The sequence below is a fragment of the Vipera berus genome (genome assembly GCF_964194415.1).
Source record: "Vipera berus genome assembly, chromosome: 2".
Lineage (NCBI taxonomy): Eukaryota > Metazoa > Chordata > Lepidosauria > Squamata > Viperidae > Vipera > Vipera berus.
In genome coordinates, this window is record NC_138203.1 from 77,967,385 (window position 1) to 77,985,942 (window position 18,558).

At 41.0% G+C, this 18,558-nt stretch overlaps 1 protein-coding gene across 1 annotated transcript in view; it reads right to left on the reverse strand.

Moving 5' to 3' along the window:
- Positions 1-18,558, reverse strand: part of MPDZ (multiple PDZ domain crumbs cell polarity complex component) — a gene marked incomplete at its 5' end in the record, with an annotated part of 159,564 nt that overhangs the window by 90,140 nt on the left and 50,866 nt on the right. Inside the window, one exon of the mRNA XM_081318883.1 lies at positions 9,946-10,112. Coding sequence (XP_081175009.1) covers positions 9,946-10,112 — 167 coding nt within the window. The remainder of the gene's footprint in view (positions 1-9,945; positions 10,113-18,558) is intronic.

An 18,558-nucleotide genomic window follows, 5' to 3' on the forward strand; every position in this document is an offset into this window, starting at 1 on the left:
AACTTCAAAGGATCACTAAACGAATGGCTATAACTTGAGGCCTACCTGTCATCTAATCCATTCTTTTTCCTTTCTAAAAACACACTTTTGGTAGCTCCATCTTTTGACTGCATTTGTCCCACTGCTTTCAGCAAGACAAATTATGTGCTGAACTGAATAAGATTTAGAATGTTTAACTAAGCGATACCAATGTTTTGGAGACTTATCATATCAGAAAAAAGATCAAAACCAATAAAATATCTGTGCTGATAGAGCATACAGTCTGGGGAGATCTTCTGGCTACACTTCTCATCAGATGGACTAATATTTAGTCAGAAGCAAGTCAGGCTTTATGCTTTTATATTTTATTGTCCTCAAAGTTTGTCTAAGGGAGTATTCTCTCCTTTCTTGGGAAGACAGAATGTAAAGAAAGAAACTGATTTAGCAAGAAACACTGCTGTCAAAAATTGAAAAGGCAAGGGGAAGGCTTCCTGTTGTAACTCGATATTAATTACAAAAGAAAAGAACAGAATCTTAATTCATATTCATTCCATTCAAAATTGTTAAGATTTAATTAGGTTTTTAAAAGGCTTTAGTACACACTATAGCAGACTTTTGATGTATTACTGACTACTAATTCATCTATACTAATTGATAGTGGCACTCCACTCTAATAATCATCATTTTTAAACCTAATTAAAGAAAATGACTTGCATGTACAAAAAAGGATTGATTAAGCATGAAAGATAATATCAGACGAAGTGGCTTGATAGCTCCTACTCAATTTTGCAGCTAGGGAAGATGGCCTACAATAATTGAAACAGAAAGTGGCTTTTATTGATTTATGGGTTCTCTTAAAAAATAATCTACCTGTGAAAAGCCAAATCATCAGAAATCCTGAATAAAAAAAAAATTCTTAGTTGTGATGGAGAAATACTTGACATCTTACAAGGAGGATCTTCAGGATCACAAGAACAAATCATTTAAAACTAAACAAAGTAAAACCCCACCAATTCATTGCAAGCATTAATAATTAAATGTAACTTCAGATGTTTGAGCACCCAACACAAAGAAGAATGTGATGCTTTGAAAAATCCAAGCAAGTCAAAAAAAAAAAAAGGTCAACAGAACCATTACCAATGTTGGCAGAAGGTTGAACTTACAAAAGCTCAAGTATGGAAGGTGTTTTGATTTGTAACTTTAAGTTCAATCTCGACTTCTGACAATTGCCTGGAAAAGTCTCTGTGCTTTTCTTGGCAATGTTTTTCTCATGTGGTTTACCATTGCTTTTTTTTCGGGCTGAGAGAAAGTGATTGGCCCAAAGTCATACAGCTGACTCTGCGCCTATGGGACGACTAGAACTCAAGTCTTCCAGTTCACAGTCTGGTGTCTTTAACTAAACTTAAATATATCAACAGCATCATCATCATCACCTTTCATCAAATTGGATCTCATAGAAAATGTTACTGACAAATACTGTCTTGGGGAAATGCTACGTGCTGGGTCAGGAAGAGCCAGAAGCAATGGAATGAATGAACAACAGCAAAAATCTACATCACAAATACAGTATAAATTTGCAATAATTTAATATAGGGTATAGTGCAGGGGTAGGCAACCTCGGCTCTTTTATGACTCATGGACTTCAATTCCCAGAATTCCTGAGTCAGCATAGCTGACTCAGGAATTCTGGGAGCTGAAGTCCATGAGTCATAAAAGAGCCGAGGTTGCCTACCCCTGGTATAGTGTAACATCTTAATATCACGGAGAAAAATATTCTTATATAAAATATGCTTACTGATTTGCTACATTCTCTCTAACATATTCTGGGAGGATCCAGCTGCAATAAAATCAATGACTATTACGTCCTACTGATTTTAGTGGGTCAACATAAACTACAACTAGAGCCATTGTGTTCGATGAATGTTACTTCAACTGCCTCGCAAGGGCACCTAAGCTAAGAATTCGCCCTTCAAGGGTAGTTCACAGTTTCCAATCCTAACGTAGTCACGAGCTTTTACAGCTGTATGAAGACAAAGAACCATAGGTTAACATTGGTAATAAGGACCGGAACTTCAGCCACTAAGCCAGGGGTAGGCAACCTCAGCTCTTTTATGACTCATGGACTTCAACTCCCAGAATTCCTGAGTCAGCTATGCTGACTCAGGAATTCTGGGAGTTGAAGTCCATGAGTCATAAAACAGCCGAGGTTGCCTACCCCTGCACTAAGCTATGCAGTTGTAAAGCAAGATGTCATGTGAGTACATTGCATAAAAACGGCAATCTTGACACTTCACACTGCTGTCATTAAGGAAAGATTGTGAATCACTGAGTCACTGAGAAGCTCCTTGTAACTTCCAGCTGGCTTCCAGCAAACAAAGTCAGTTGTCTTCTTGCAGACGTTTCGTTACTCATACTAGGTAACGTCATCAGTGCTGTTGCTGCTGCTGCTGCTGAGCACTGATGATGTCACCTAGTTTGAGTAATGAAACTTCTGCAAGAAGGCAACCAAGCTCACAGACCATCAAGGAGCCCTTATTTCGAGCCTTGGTGGAGCAGTGGGCTAATGCCTCCTTAAGTAACACCAGCTGCCTGCAATTAGTGCAGGTTCGCATCCCACCAGGCTCAAGGTTGACTCAGCCTTCCATCCTTCCGAGGTAGGTAAAATGAGGACCCAGATTGTTGGGGGCAATTAAGCTGACTTTGTAATAATGCCGCTTGGGGTGTGTGTGAAAGCCCTAATAAGCAGGCATATACATAGAATGAAGGCTACTGCTAAGCTTGTAAGCCGCCCTGAGTCTTCGGAGAAGGGCGGGATATAAATGGAATAAAAATAAAAATAAATATTTCGTCCCTGAGCTACAAATATTCTCCTTTATTGACACTATTAGAACATTTGTATGACAGTCCTTATCACTGGGCCTACTCTGCTTTAGGAATACGATTTTAATAACACAATAATAATTTAAGGATCTTTGCCGAAAAATAAAATGCTTTACACTTATAAGTCATTTTTTTTCATTTCATATGAACTGTTTCTCTGTTCAGTAATTCAGCTACCATAACTCCATCAAGAGGTAGGTAGCAAAGTGATTGTGTATGCTCCATATAAAAGATGCGTTGCTTCATTCTGTAAATTGCCTTATGCTAATTTGCTACAATCGCCTTTCCTTTTACTCAGGGCTTTTTTTCTCATAGAACGCTCAGAACGGAGTTCCGGCACCTTTTTGGGATGGAACCTTGTAGGGTAGGTAAGGAGGGTTGTATGACATGTGTAAGTTCCGGCACCTTTTTCTTTTACAAAAAAAGCACTGCTTTTACTGTATATTAACATCTGCAATATTGGCACTATTTGGCAGGGAACAAATAAAAGTAGTCTCTGATGCCACTATATATGATAAAAACATACATTTGGGCAATATATTTAAACTTTTATTGCAATCAGATGACACTTCAGTACTTAGTTTGTAATTTATCTATTTTAAAAAAAATCTAGCTCAATTGCATTTATATTATGTAAACAGTTTAGGCTAAAAAAATCGAAGTTGGTGGCATTTATTTTTTAAATTCTGAGCTTTAGTTGCACAAAGAGGGAAAGGAAAAAACATAGGGCAGGAAGAAAGATCACACTTACACTTTCTTACCATATATGACAGACATTGAAGGCTTTGTAAAGCATTCAATTATACAAAGACATGCAACAATTCAGATTTCTAATAAACTGCATTCCATTCACTTCAGCACATTCTAGGTGGGTGTTGCAGCGACACTATTATGTGAAGAACAGGAAATTAAGATTAGCTTTTTTTTCTTTCTCCCTAATGTGTTTTCTTTCACAATTTCAGTGCTAATTTTAACATCCTCATAGCTGATATTAGGTCAAAATTTAAACTGTTAGCTAAGCCATTCTGTTTTAAAATGTTGGAGGACTAAATCCAGTGACGCTGACTCTTTGGTAGTTTATGACCTATTGTCCTCTAGGAATCAGTAGAGTATGAAAAGTTAATTATTTAATGTGTGCCCTCTTTGTCTATCATTCCCCCCCCCCCTTTTTTTTTTAATTTGCTAATCTGAGCTCACACCTTTCTGCTTTTGCTTCCCTGGAGGACACACACAGACCAAAAGTTCCTTTGATTCCTCTCTGGAGGATTCAGTTAGTTAGGTGCTAGATTGTCTATCCATATATTGTGTTTCCTATAAATAAATCTCCTGTTATAAAGCCTGCTTGGTAATCATTGCTCAGGTCAAATTCCTGTTCTCAGGAATGCTCATATGTCCACAAAGAATGCTTCAAGCTCCAATTAAAAAAAAAAAAGTTCAGCACTTTTGCTCTTTTAATTTGTTGCCTAAAGTTTTTGGAATAATTCCATTAAAAGATATTGAATATATTTATAGATATTTATAAATCACTGTTTACTACAATACACACAATCTGCAACAACTCTTCCTTCCTAACTGTTTCCTGTCTTTGTGATGTGTGGCCAAGAGAAGAAATTTGGAAGATTTTACTTCTCCTTTTAATTAAAGTTTGCCACATCATCTGGATTTGTGGCTGGCAATAATCACCACTAACTTCAACGTGTCACGTTTGGTCCTAGTTTACACAAATCACTAAGGCGCAAGAGGTTTGGTTTTGGCTTTGCACGAAGTGTTAACTCACTCAAAAACCACCATATAATTAACATGTGGAATTCATTACAACAAGTTGTCATGGCCACAAACTTGAGCAGCATTAAAATGAGATTAGATGCATTTACAGAGACCATGTCTCTAGTCTTGAAGACTCAAGTGTTACCTCCAAGGGCAGCATGAGTGCTAATGTCACCTGAAAGGAAACAATGGCAAGGGAAGGCCCTATCTTAATCACCTGCTCTGGAGTTGGCCACTGTGAAAAACAAAATACTGCATTAAAGAAAGGTCTTGGCCTGATTGAGCAAGAGTATTTTTGTGTTTGATTAATATGCAAAGCGTGTCCCTTCTTCAACAAACCTTGTGTCAAGCCCGAAGGAGACAGCTACAATACCTGGTGCGATGGGTGGGGTATCCCATTACAGAGGTGTCCTGGGTGGGGGAGCCTGATGTACATGCTCCCCGGTTAGTACAGCGGTACCATTGACGGTACCTGGGTAAGCCAGGGGGGAGGCAACGGCCCAGTTTCTCGACATGTGTTTACGTTTGCCTTGTCTTCCAGGTGGACCCCTGGGTAGAGGGAGCCGCCTGTCAAGCCCCGGGCTTGACAATCAACAGGTGGGGGGGAAAGTCCACAGCCATAGCCGCCAGCCGCTCGCAGCACCGCCGCTCCGCTCACCGGCTGCTGACTGCTCCGACAATCAGCTGGGAGGCTGGGACGTCGGAGCCGCTTGCAGCACCACCGCTCTGCTCTGCCTGCAAGCCGCATGTTGCTCCGACAATCAGCTGGGAGGCCGGGACATCAGAGCCGACGCTGCCGAATGCCCGGGAGCCCCGCCAACCAGCTGGGGAGCAGGAATGCCAAGTCAGCTGTGGACAAATAGCTGGAGGCTCCAGTGAGCGGCCCCGACAACGCCGAGCAGCTGGGAAGGTGTCCACCGACGAGGTGGGCGTTTCAGAGCACTGAACCTCCAGCAGGCTGTACGCTTGGGAAACAGGAGATGACTTACCAGACAGTGATTGGGGGTCCAGGGATGGCCTGGGGTCCCCTGCCACTTCCAACCACATTCGACGGGAATCCAGACCGCTTGGCGATGTTTCTAAGCCAAGCTGTGAACCCTCTGGATTGGTACACCAACCTCTACCCGTCCCAGTGGGCCATGGTGGTGGCTCTAACAGCAGGATTGCAGGGTGAAGCAGTGGACTGGGTGGCTGACCTGTACACCAAACATGCCAGGGAATTGGCTGATGCTGGTCTGTTCCTAGAAGCACTGAGGTCCCGATTCAAGGACGTCTCGAGGGTCCAGCGGGCCGAGGCGGAGCTTCTGACAATAAAACAACAGGGCCAGCCTGTAGCGGAGTATGTACAAGACTTCAGACGAGCCACCGGCAGATTGCGATCCTGGCCGGAACGGTTGTTGATTCATCAGTTCCGAGCGGGCCTAGACCGAGACCTACGCCAAGCGGCTGACCAACCCCATTAGATTTGAACAGGTGGACGGGTCTCTTCTAGGTGGGGCTCTGGTTACCCATTTGACAGAAACCGAGAGGGCCTGGGCTATTTTGGAGGAGGCGTTTGCAGTACGGTGGACACTATCCACTTGGCAACATCTGTTGGAGGGGACAGCGAAATCGTTCGAGGTATGGACGGACCACAAAAACCTTGAGGTGCTGCAAACGCCTAGACGCCTGTCTCCCAAACATATCCACTGGGTGCAATATTTCCAACATTTCCACTTCTGACTGCGGTACGTACCAGGGGGCAGGAATTTCCTTGCTGACGCCCTCTCGCAGATGCCGCAATATGACAGCAAACGGAAGGAAGTCGTACAAGCACTCATGCCTCCTTACCGACAAACAGCAGTGCGAGCAGTACCCCACGGCCTAGCTATTGACATACTTCAAGAACTACACAAGGCAGTCCAAAGCAACCCCTAGGTACAGGAACACCCAGATCTCCTGACACGAAGGGAGGGCCTAGCATGGAAGGGTGAGAGGCTGTACATTCCGCAGGTTCTACGGGAAGAAGTGCTAAGGCGATGCCATAACACGAAACAAGCAGGGCATTTCAGATTTCTCAAGACCCTACACCTTGTGCTGTGCCAATTTGGTGGCCGCACATGAAAACAGACATAGAGGCTTATGTTTGGGGCTGTCATGTTTGTGCTACCACGAAGCACCAAATGGGGAGACCAGTGGGTTTGGTGCAGTCAGTAGCAGACCCAACCCAACCGTGGGAAGACGTCGGGATGGACTTTGTAGTAGAGCTGCTGGAGAGCCATGGGTACACAGAAATTTGGACAGTTGTGGACCTTTTTTCGAAACAGGCCCATTTTATACCGTGCAAGGGGCTACCATCAGCTCGGAAGTTGTCCAAACTGTTTATACACCATGTGTACCGCCTACACGGGGTGCCTCGGCAGATCATCTCTGATTGGGGAGTAGAGTTTACAGCACGATTTTGGCAGGCCTTCGTCCAGTCCATTGGGTCAAACACAGGACCTCAGTTCCGCGTACCACCCCAGTAGTAATGGAGCAGCAGAACGCGCCAATGCCATGGTAGAGCAGTATCTACGGAGTTATGTCTCATATCAGCAGGCAGAATGGGTCGACCTCCTATCATTCGCAGAAGCGGCCTATAACAAGGCGGTGCATAGCAGCACCAGATATACCCCTTTCCGAGTGGTGCATGGCCAGGACTTCGTAGCTATACCTGAGTACCAACAAGGGGACTCCATACCGTACCAGCCACAAGAGTGGATAAACCACATGGGGGGGGATTGAGGTAACGTGAAATGGGCTTGGCAGAAGCAGAGGCGAGCACACATGCCCAGGCCAACAAAAAACGAAACCCTCAGAAACAGTTCCAGGTGGGAGATCAAGTGTATTTGTCAACCAAATACCTACAGTTACGGGTGCATTGCAGAAAATTAGCCCCCAAATACCTGGGCCCCCTTCCGAGTCGCACAGATCATTAATCCGGTGACCGTAAGACTGCATCTGCCCTGGGTCCTGGGAAAGATACACCCAGCGTTCCATTGTAGCCTCTTGAAACTGGCTAGGACTCCTTTATGGAGGCCCGGGGAAGGGGAACCAGGACCCATCCAAGGGGACCAGTACGAGGTGCAGGAGATCCTTGACTCCTGGGTCCGAAGGAGACAGCTGCAATACCTGGTGCGATGGGTGGGGTATCCCATTACGGAGGTGTCCTGGGTGGGGGAGCCCGATGTACATGCTCCCCAGTTAGTACAGTGGTACCATCGACGGTACCCAGGTAAGCCGGGGGGGGAGAGGCAACGGCACAGTTTCTCGACATGTGTTTACGTTTGTCTTGTCTTCCAGGTAGAACCCTGGTAGAGGGAGCCGCCTGTCAAGCCCTGGGCTTGACAATCAACAGGTGGGGGGGAAGTCCGCAGCTATGGCCGCCAGCTGCTCGCAGCACCACCATTCCGCTCGCCGGCCGCTGACTGCTCCAACGATCAGATGGGCAGCTGGGACGCCGGAGCCGCTTGCAGCGCCGTCACCCAGGTCTGCTTGCAACCTGCATTTTGCTCCACCAATCAGCTAGGAGGCCAGGATGTCAGAGCCAATGCCACCGAATGCACCGGAGCCCCACCAACTGGCTGGGGAGCAGGAACGCCGAGTCAGCTGCTGGCAAACAGCTGGAGGCTCCAATGAGCGTTCCTGACAATGCCGAGCAGCTGGGAAGGTGTCCACCGACGAGGTGGGCATTTTGGAGCATTGAACCTTTCGCCGGCTGTACCCTTGGGAAACAGGAGATGACTTACCAGACAGCAAAGCTAGTGGTGAGGCGGAGAGCTGCGTGGAGCAGAAAAATAACCAAACGTTGTGGCCAAGGAATGGGGAGGAACTTGTACCTAAATAACAGGATGCTGGTCTGCTGAGAAGGGAAGGGTGGAGCAGCAGGGGAAGGGTATTTAGTCAGCACTGGGAGGAAGCTACTCCCAGTGCTAACTTTGTTTGCGTTCCAGCATTTGTTTGATTTACGTTCCTGTTTCTCAGTTACCTGCATTCTTTTTCCTGTGTTGGTGTTGGAGGAGGCCAGGACCGTTACGGACGTGACACCTTGATTTTAAAAATTGGCTTATTGATATACAAATCAAACTCATAAAATATGAATTATATGAACTACATTAATGATAATTTGCACTGCACCCAAACATAAAAGGCAAAAGTTTCCAATTGTCATTCTAATAAAAGGAAACTGAACAATTATATAAATATAAAAGAGAGCCCCACTCCCTTTTAGTGCTGATGATATCACCTAGTTAGATAATGAAATGTTTGCAAGAAAACAATCCAGCTCAGAGCGCACCAAGAACCCCAAGAAATAATTAATGATACAAGCTCATAGCTCTGTGCAATTTGTTTCTACACATACTAGCCAACCACATTTTAGCTTGGTGTGTTATGTGAATCCAGTCCATCTGGTTACTTTACACTTCTGTATGTCATGCAATCCCAGAAAATTTGGGCAACTGAGAAAGCCATGTTTAAATTAACCATATGTATCATATGATTGAGGCATAGCTACTCTCCGCAATGATATGGTTAGCAAGGAGACAAACATTTGCCAGAACACTACAGAGGAAACTAAAGGCAGGAAAAACAAGGGCAGAACAAAGCAATCAAAGTTATTATTTGCCATCACTATCTTCGTCTAGCAAGACTATATTCTGCCTGATTCAGATATATGTTATCCATGAGTGGAATAATCATGGCTTAGAAAATAATCCATGCATAGGATCAGAAAGCTATGATGTATGTAACTGGTTATTTAATGTATGCTCTACTCAGCACTCGCAAACAGTAAAATCTACAGATACCCAACTTCAAATGATTTTTCTGATTTCAGACTGTTAACCAATTACGCAAAAACGCTATGTTTTTGCTAATTCATACATTCTACCAAGCCAAATGTTGTCTGAATTAAGCTTAGCATTCCAACAAGGCTAACTTCTTATGATGTATTTTAAGAATATTATTTTTATCTTTTAAAAAACAAGTTGTGTTTAGCAAAACAGCCTGATAATTAATAAAGTTATCCTAATTTTAGTAGAAACATTATCTTAATCACTGTACATTATGAATGCATATTAACATAAGCAACATTTATATTGTAAAATACCCATCTATTCCCTTTTAAAAAATGATAACCATGCTGAACTAACAGAAGCTCATGGATTTTGCTACCAAATGCAACATTTTGTTTAAATATTCAACATGCATGTGTTAATTTTTCACAGAGTCATCATATGAAAAGATCTGGCAAAGATTTATCGACATTTTCTTTTGTCCTTTCTGATGGTCCTGTCCTACCTGATCTCGTGACTGTGGAAGAGAAGCTTGTAGGTTTAGGATCTGATTGAATAAAGGACTCTGCAGTACTGATTTTAGTAAACTTAATTTCTCCTCATTTCCTGAATCACCGCGTTCTCGTAATTTTGCTTGCAGGCGTTCTACTGCCTGGAGGGCTCGGTGAATATCTGGGGGGGGGGGAAACCATTAACTGTGACATGCTATCTTCACCACGTTTATACACTATACGGTAGAAATCATTACATATAAAAATCATAACCCAAACTCCCAAGGTGCTCAGACATGTCGGGGGAAAAAATTGGAGATAAATTCCATAAATTGTGACCATTGCGCAAAGCCCAGACAATACATTAAATGACTGTTTACATGACTGCTTTAAATTATAGTGAAAACCAAACAAACTTTGAAAGGAAGACAGCCTTAAGACTCAAACACAGGGTCTTAAACTTGTTCTGTTTGTAACCCAACTCAATTTGATTCTTTTGCATTCCAACACCCATCTAGGATGATTTTGGGTGATATTTAGCATCAGGAGAGCACTAGAGCCAATACCGGGCGAGAGGGAGATTTGCTGTAAATCAGAATATGCACACAGCAGCAACATCTGGAGAATGATAAAAGCAGCCCTGGAGAATCACAAAACAAGTCCTGGCTTTTTCTGTACACTCACAATAATTTTGTACTCCAATGCAAAAGGGATGTGGTTTACATTGCAATGCTGCTTATATCCTTTTGATTTATGCAATTAATTACATTAATGCAAATGCAACCCACACCCAAGTTGCTGAGGGTGCCTATGCATGCATGGATCAATGCCCAATCCCATATGGAATTGTTCATGTGGTTAAATAAATAATCTGATATGTTATCATGACCCACAAGTGAGGACTTAAAAGGAGACAAATGATGAGTCATTCATGACAATGTCATCACACTAATAAGGGACTGGAGGCTAAAACATATAAGGAACGGTTGCTGGAATTAGGTATGTCTATTTTAATGAAGAGAAGGGCTAGGGGTGACATGATAGCAGTGTTCCAATATCTCAGGGGCTGCCACAAAGAAGAGGGAATCAAGCTATTTTTCAAAGCACCTGAAGGCAGGACAAGAAGCAACGGATGGAAACTAGTCAAGGAGAGAAGCAACCTAGAACTAAGGAGAAACTTCCTGACAGTTAGAACAATTAACCAGTGGAACATCCTGCCTCCAGAAGTGGTGAATGCTCCAACACTGGAAGTTTTAAAGAACAGACTGGACAGCCATTTGTCTGAAATGGTATAGGCTTTCCTGCCTGAGCAGGGGGTTGGACTAGATGACCTCTAAGGTCCTTTCCAACTTTGTTGTTGTTGTTGTTGTTACTATTACTATTACCATGATTTACATTCAGGACCCAAATACATCATTTTGTGTCACAATGATTTGCTGTGAACTCTGCGCATGTTCTCTGCTTTTCCTCCTTTGGACAAACCCACCCCCCACACACACACCAATGATTTATTTATTGAGGAATACTCCCATATATCTTCTGTAAGAAAGATCAACATGATTCTTCAACATGAGAATGTAACTGCTGGAATTAAATATATACTAATTAATAACTATAATTAAATATATTTAGTATTTCTAAATGAACTTTATTACTATATCTTACCAATTGTTTCCAACATGACTTTTACTTAATTTCCACTTCACCAGATGTTAATTAATATAGGGTCTTCCTAAAAAGTAATTGGGAGAAAGGAGATGAACAATTTTAAATAAATATTACAAAAACAAACTCAATTCTATTGATCACCCTAAAAAAATATCCAAGACTGAAAGAATCCATTGCAATTACAAGTCAATTTTAATTCTGGCAGAAATACATTATAAGTAAAAACTTCATCACAATACAGTAAACTACAGAAAACTTTATTCCGAAAGTATGCACTTTTTTGGTGTCAGCAATGTCACTGCTATTTTAACACAACAAGTTTTAACAATGGCTCCTGTTTAATCATATTATATGAAACAGAATCTGGTATTAATGTAAATGAGGAAAAAAGATTAGAGAAAGAAAGATGTTAAGAAAACAGGAGTGGAAAGCTATGTAGTTACTTTTCCTGAATCTTAGCCTCTGTGCAAGATTTTTAAAAATATTAATTGTTGCTATTTTTCAGAAAAATATTAGTGATCCAAAGAAAACATAAACCCCATTAACATCTGAAGCTATGATACACCTATGAAAAACAAACTAAATGTTAAAATGTTATCGTCAAGATAAAGCATGTTTTCGTACCAAGAGGCTCTTAGCCCAGAACAGCTGTCAGCCTTCAGCCGACTAATCCCCTGGATTTTAAAGGCCTGTTATCTACCACATACTATTTTAACTATTTTACTACACACTCATCATTTCATCAAAAAGGTAACATGTACCACTAATCTCTTCTACCAGCTACAAGACGTCTCTGCAGATATAATCTCCAATGAAAAGTTTCATGCATTCATCAACAGTCCCATTTCGTAAATCCTTTTTAGATAAATACCTCAGAAACTATAAGCTCATAGCATCAGATTAACCAACATGCAATGCCAAAGATAGCCAGTTCCATAATAAGCTTTACCTCAGAGCTGTTAGTGACTTTCAAGGCTTGCTAAAGCTAACACTGATATCCAGGCCAAGATGTTCATTGGATATCACAAAAGAGCAGCTTCTCCTCATGAGGTAAATAGGGAAGCTTCTTGCACGTGCTAATTTTACAACAGCTAGGAAATGCTGGGAAAAGACATTTCTAATTTGTTCCTACTAAAAAGGTCCTGGCAATCACTGAGATGTATGTAGGTAGGTAGGTAGGTAGATAGGTATTTTATATCACTGCCTGTCTCACATATATGAATCTAGGTGACTTACAATAAAATGCAAAACATGAAAACCCGTAACAGCCAAGCATCATTCAACCAATTACGGTAACTACACAGCCAGGAGTCAGGCACAAAACCCAAGGCCTGATGGAAGGTCAGCAGGGATGGGACCAATGTCATCTCAAGAAGGATGACGTTTCAAAGGGCAGGCGTCAAGGCAGGAAAGGCTTTGCTTTAGCCCCGACAGCTGACGTTTCTTAGCCAATGGTACCCAAAGGATGGTACTCCTGCCAAGTTGGGTAAGATGGGGTGAGACAATTGGGGAGAGATAATCAGGGAGTCCCAAGCCATTAAGAGTTTTAAAGGTAACAACTAGCGCCTTGAATTATACCAGAAACACAATGGAAGCCAATGCAGCTTGGAGAGTAATGGTGTCACGTGCACCAAATAAACAGCACTAGTGACAGATACCAGAAAACAGTGAATATGTAACACTTGTTTTGTATCGTTTTCATTGCTTATTGATTAGTATCTAACCAAATTGCAAGTCCTTAGGTGAGGTCTTACTATGACCTCACCCATGACTACCATGGGAAACTGTCACATTAAGACAGGTGTTTCTCTACTCATACTGCTTAGCAACTGTGGCCACCATCCATAATTTACACAGCCAAGATGTGTAAGGCCAACTCACAAGTCTTAATTATTTGTGCTTTTTTATACAACTTGCTGCCTCAGGAAATAAATAGGGCTCCATCAATATATTTCTTTGCACTGTATTGTTTTCATAAAAAGTTCTGAAACTTCAGCTTCTGGATGATTCAGTTCTGGGCCTACTGAATTTGCATTTTTATGACTTATGTGAACATAAGTGGGTTAGAGCACAATTATATGTTATTTGATTTAAAATATGCTCATTCTCTTCAGTTAAAAATATTGTTTGTCATTCAACGAAAATATGAATAAAAATATGAAGTTTTTTAAAAAGTATTTGTTTTGCATTTGCAATCTAGAGAAAACATATACATACAAGTGATAACTCAAAATTGCTTTTTAATTATTTGTTTAAAGAATTAATACAGCTGTTCCACTCACAACTTGCAACTCTGGCCAAAAAAAACCCTATACATAAATTAAAGAAACAAGTCAAATGTTAAATGCAACACAAAACCAATATAACAAAACATGATTAATACACAGCCAAGGCAAATGCCACTTCCTAAAACAAAATGGGTTCTTTCACTATCTTGCTCCAATGCACAGGAAACAAACCAGATCTTCTCAACTTAACAAAAGGTTACTGGACTCATTCCAAAGGGCAGGCACAGCAACAGAGAAGGTCTATCTCCTAGACCAGGGGTCCCCAACCCTGGTCTGTGGACCAGCACTGATCTCCAGCATGCCAGAAACCAGGACGCATAAACAAGCTAAGCTCATCTGCGGGATGCAGGCAATACATGAAACCACGCCCCCTCCAATCCATGGAAAAACCTCTCTATGGAACCGGTCCCTGGTGTCCAAATGGTTGGGGAACACTGTCCTAGACTCAAGGCTACACTGCTTTAAAAACAAGACTTTGAGCATGTCCACAACCATGAGTTGTGACCTGGATCTAGCAAAAGGACCACATCCCTATCCTTGAATAGGGTTTTCAAGAGGCACCATCTGATGGGAGTTCAATGAATTTCCAAGCTTCTCCAGGATCTTTGAATCTTTGTCCTGGAAAGGAAAGAGCATCAGACAGAGGGGAGGGGAATTTCATCCATGTCATTGAGTCTATACCATGACTGATAGAGTCATAAGATGGAGTATCTGATTTGAAAAGCAAAAACAAACAGCTGGATAGCCTCCTTTCAGTGCATCTAATAACATTTATATGCTTTAAGTTATGCTTCAAGTTATGTACTGGTTGAATGATGCTCTTATTTCTACAGATTAAGTGTCTGTATCCTTGGGAAGCCCAGATGATTTTCACATCTCTCTCCCCATTTGATCAACAGAATAGAATGAGCAGGTCACCTAGTTATGTATATTTCCTTGGATCTAAGTTGGCTATTGCAATCACTATCATCTTTGTGAATTCACTGGGAACTGAACACAAGTAAAGTGGAAGAACCATGAACAGATGGTGAACAGCGAGTACTCCACAGTGTGCTCCTGGTGTTTGAATAAGTGACTTGAAATCAGTAGTCAGAATTCTTGTGTAACCTGTGAGGCTGGATCATTTTGGGGGGGGAGCACTTTACCTCTTTATGATGGATTTCAGTTTCCATCTAAACTTGCTCTATTTGATGTCACTCACTTCAGATCCAGAATGTTATACCATTCCTTGCTCTTCTTAGGAACAATGAAGAATATGGAATATCAGCCCAGGAATGTCTCATCTTTGGGGATTTATCCAATCATTTGTACACTCAAAAGATGATTTAAGCCTTCAGGATGCTTTGTTGCCTTGTGAGTGAATGGAGAGTGCAACAAAGCAATATTGATATAGGCTTGTGGATTTTATGATATGGCATTATGAGTCTGTGTTTAGGAAACATGCATCATTATGACAGTTCATAGATGGACTATTAGTCTTTCTTCTTGTCTAGGGACCTTTCACCTTCCTCCTTATCTCTCGTGTCCTGAAGGAAGGTGTCTGAGTCAGGTGTGATAAGGGGAGGCAATTGGGTTCTTCTATATTTGATTGCTTGCCTCTTCCCTCTCTGATGTCAGCCTGAGCCTCAATCTCCAAGGTGAGAAGTCTGGAGGAAAAAGGGGGAAAAGGTGTGGGACAGTTTCCTTCCTACACTTTGATCAAGTTGTAGAGTTCCCGAATGCTGTTTTCCAGGTGTTCTCATTTTGTCCTCTTCACTTCTGAGGAGTGGGAGGCTGGGGGTGTGTGTGGCTTTTGAGGAAGAATAACTTGGTGGAGCCAACTGAAGAGACAGAAGAGTGCTTATCCTTCAGCCAAGTACAGTGGATTGGATCGGGCGCAACTTCATCTTCTCTGTTGCCTGGGCTATATCTAGCCATGGAAGAATGGAAATGGTCCCTAGCCCTTCTAGATGTCATGCCACTTGTGGCTGGCAACTTAACAACCCCTGACATCAAGGGTGTCTTTGATGGAGCTATAGGCATGGATACACTCCAGTGAAAACCTGATCAGAACTGGGAAAAGAAACAATGTCAGTAACTTTTCTAGCCCTGCTTTTGGTGTGAGTCTGCAGCAGATACACACTGTTGAATGTCCTGGGTCTGATTTGGGATTAAACTCAGCATTAAACTCAGTGCCATTTTAGGACAATAAATGTATGTACTGATTTGACTGCGCTAAAAAGAAAATAGCAACAAAAGGAATTTAGCAAAATGCAACATATTGTACTAATGAGAAAATGTAGCGGTAAGCATTAATGTCATTTCAAAATTGGATTAATTTTAAGCCATTCTTTACATTTGAAAAAGGTACTATCACTGTAAATTTATTTTGACGCTCTTAATGTCATTCTATTCACTTTCCAAATACAACCATTCTCCATCTGAAAACACAGTTACATGTTCACTAGCCTTTTGTAGCAAGCCATTTTAAGCGGTCTTTGTAAAGGTCCATATTTTTGTCACCATGCTCATATCACTCAAGTCTTTAATTTTTATACTACTAACATGCTAAAAACCACCAAGGCAACATACAAATCTCTCCTACCTATCCTCCTTTAAAAAGGGTGCAACTAGTCTGCAAAATACAAGAATTACTATTTACATACAATGGACAAACATCTGGATACAATAGCTTTTGCAAATGCAGGGAAGCCTATAGAAAACCACCATATAATCAGTGTCCCTATTCATATCAATATTGACAAATTATCTGCCTGAAAATACCTGCTTATAATTTAATTTACTTCTGAGTTAAACTTCTTTTTGTTTTTTCCCTTTTATAACCCAATCTGTGAACTCACTGGAAGTGTAAACAAGATGGCAAAAAAGCCTATGCAGTAACACAAAATATGCCACTACAGCACACCAGCATAAACAGCAAGATCCCAATGAGCTACATTCTGTAGCTTAATTTATTAGGTTACCCATCATCATGCTTGTGATTTCACTGCATAGTTTTGCCATTTGCAAAAAAGAACAGATATATATACTAAAGTCCATTAATATGCTGACATTTATTTTAGTGAGTGCATTGAATTTGATTACTAAGTAATTCTTTAAATTGGGCTCTACCTTATATAAAAAATACAAGAGGGCTTTAAAGCCAAGTCAAACCGAAAGTCTATTTGTTATATGTAAATGTTAACAAAGTATGTCTCTTAATAGACATGATGCTTTAATACAGAATACTTAATGTTAGTAATTTCTATTATCCCAATATAAAAATGCATTTATACATGAGAAAATGGTCATATACTTAATTTGAAGCTTAAATCTATTTTATAAAAATATTTAAAGGCTCTATATTATTTATTTAAAAAATTCCCAAATTATTTGATGCTCTATTTTTTTCTAATCCATGTCTTAAAAACAAACAAGCCGCATCCTAATTCTAAGAAATGCTTTAATGTTCTAGTGATTTGTAGCATGCCATTAAAATATGCTTATTCCATAGTTTCACTGATAATTATACATTGCATATCATCAAAATTCAACTATTGCAAACAAACAAGTTTTACCTCTTCTTTCTATTCTTACTATAGACAGAAATATACACTGACAACATTGAAATATAGTTTTGCCTAGACTACTTCTGTTTCTCTGTTGAGTTTAACAAATGTTTCTAAATCAATGCATCCAAGTCAATGGATTGTGAAACTATCCAAGAAATAGTTAAATCAGCCCAGAGTTTAAAATTAAAAGGTTAAGGGCTTGCCTAGAAAATAAAGAAGGCATGATCAAGATTAATTAACAATTCATTATGTCTTAATTCAGTATAGTCTTACTACGTGTATGAAGACCTCAATTTCCCCACCCTTTCAAACAATTACTAATAATGTATAAATATTTTCCAGTAATGAGATCCCAGAATGTTTGCTACTTTGGATTAATATGGAGTGCAGATGCAGCAGATCTGCCTAATGTTCCTCACTCTACAATTGTATACATAAATTCCCACTCTTCTATTCCAGTCTAATTACATCAGGAGTAATTATCAGTTTCTGGATTACCTACTCTCAGTTATTGCAGCAAAACCCAACTCTACCTATAGCTAATCGCTGGGAGAAAAAAAAGACTTGAGAAATGCCTTTTATCACTATTTCTAGTGATGATAAACATAGGAGGGGGATAAACAGACTCAACGTTTCTTTCCTAAAAAAAAGTCTTTACTGCTTTTCCTCCATGTTAATGCACTAAAGTTCAAAGACGCAGTTCTTGATTCATTCCATTTTTCCCTAGTTACTTTACAGAAAAGAATCTAGGAAAAGCTCCCCGCCTAAGGGAGGATGCTTTTTTTTTTGATCTGCATAATTGACTCCAACTCACTGAAGTGCGCATGCAACCCAGAACATATCTCCCCCTCCCTTTCTCAGTCACGCAACTTCTTTTTCACTTTGGGGCTGTGTTAAAACAAAAAGGCCGGCTGATTTACCCATATACACACACGTGTATATATATATATACACACACACCCAAACTAAAACACTACGAAGATTCTATGCCACACCAGGATTTCAGAAGGATTAAGTTGCAGGGTACTCTGTGGTGGTGGGGGGGAGGAGGAGAAAGGGTCATATAAACAGCCAAGCTAGAGGGAAGAAGTGGGTGGGTGGGTGGGTGGGGGGGGGTTCC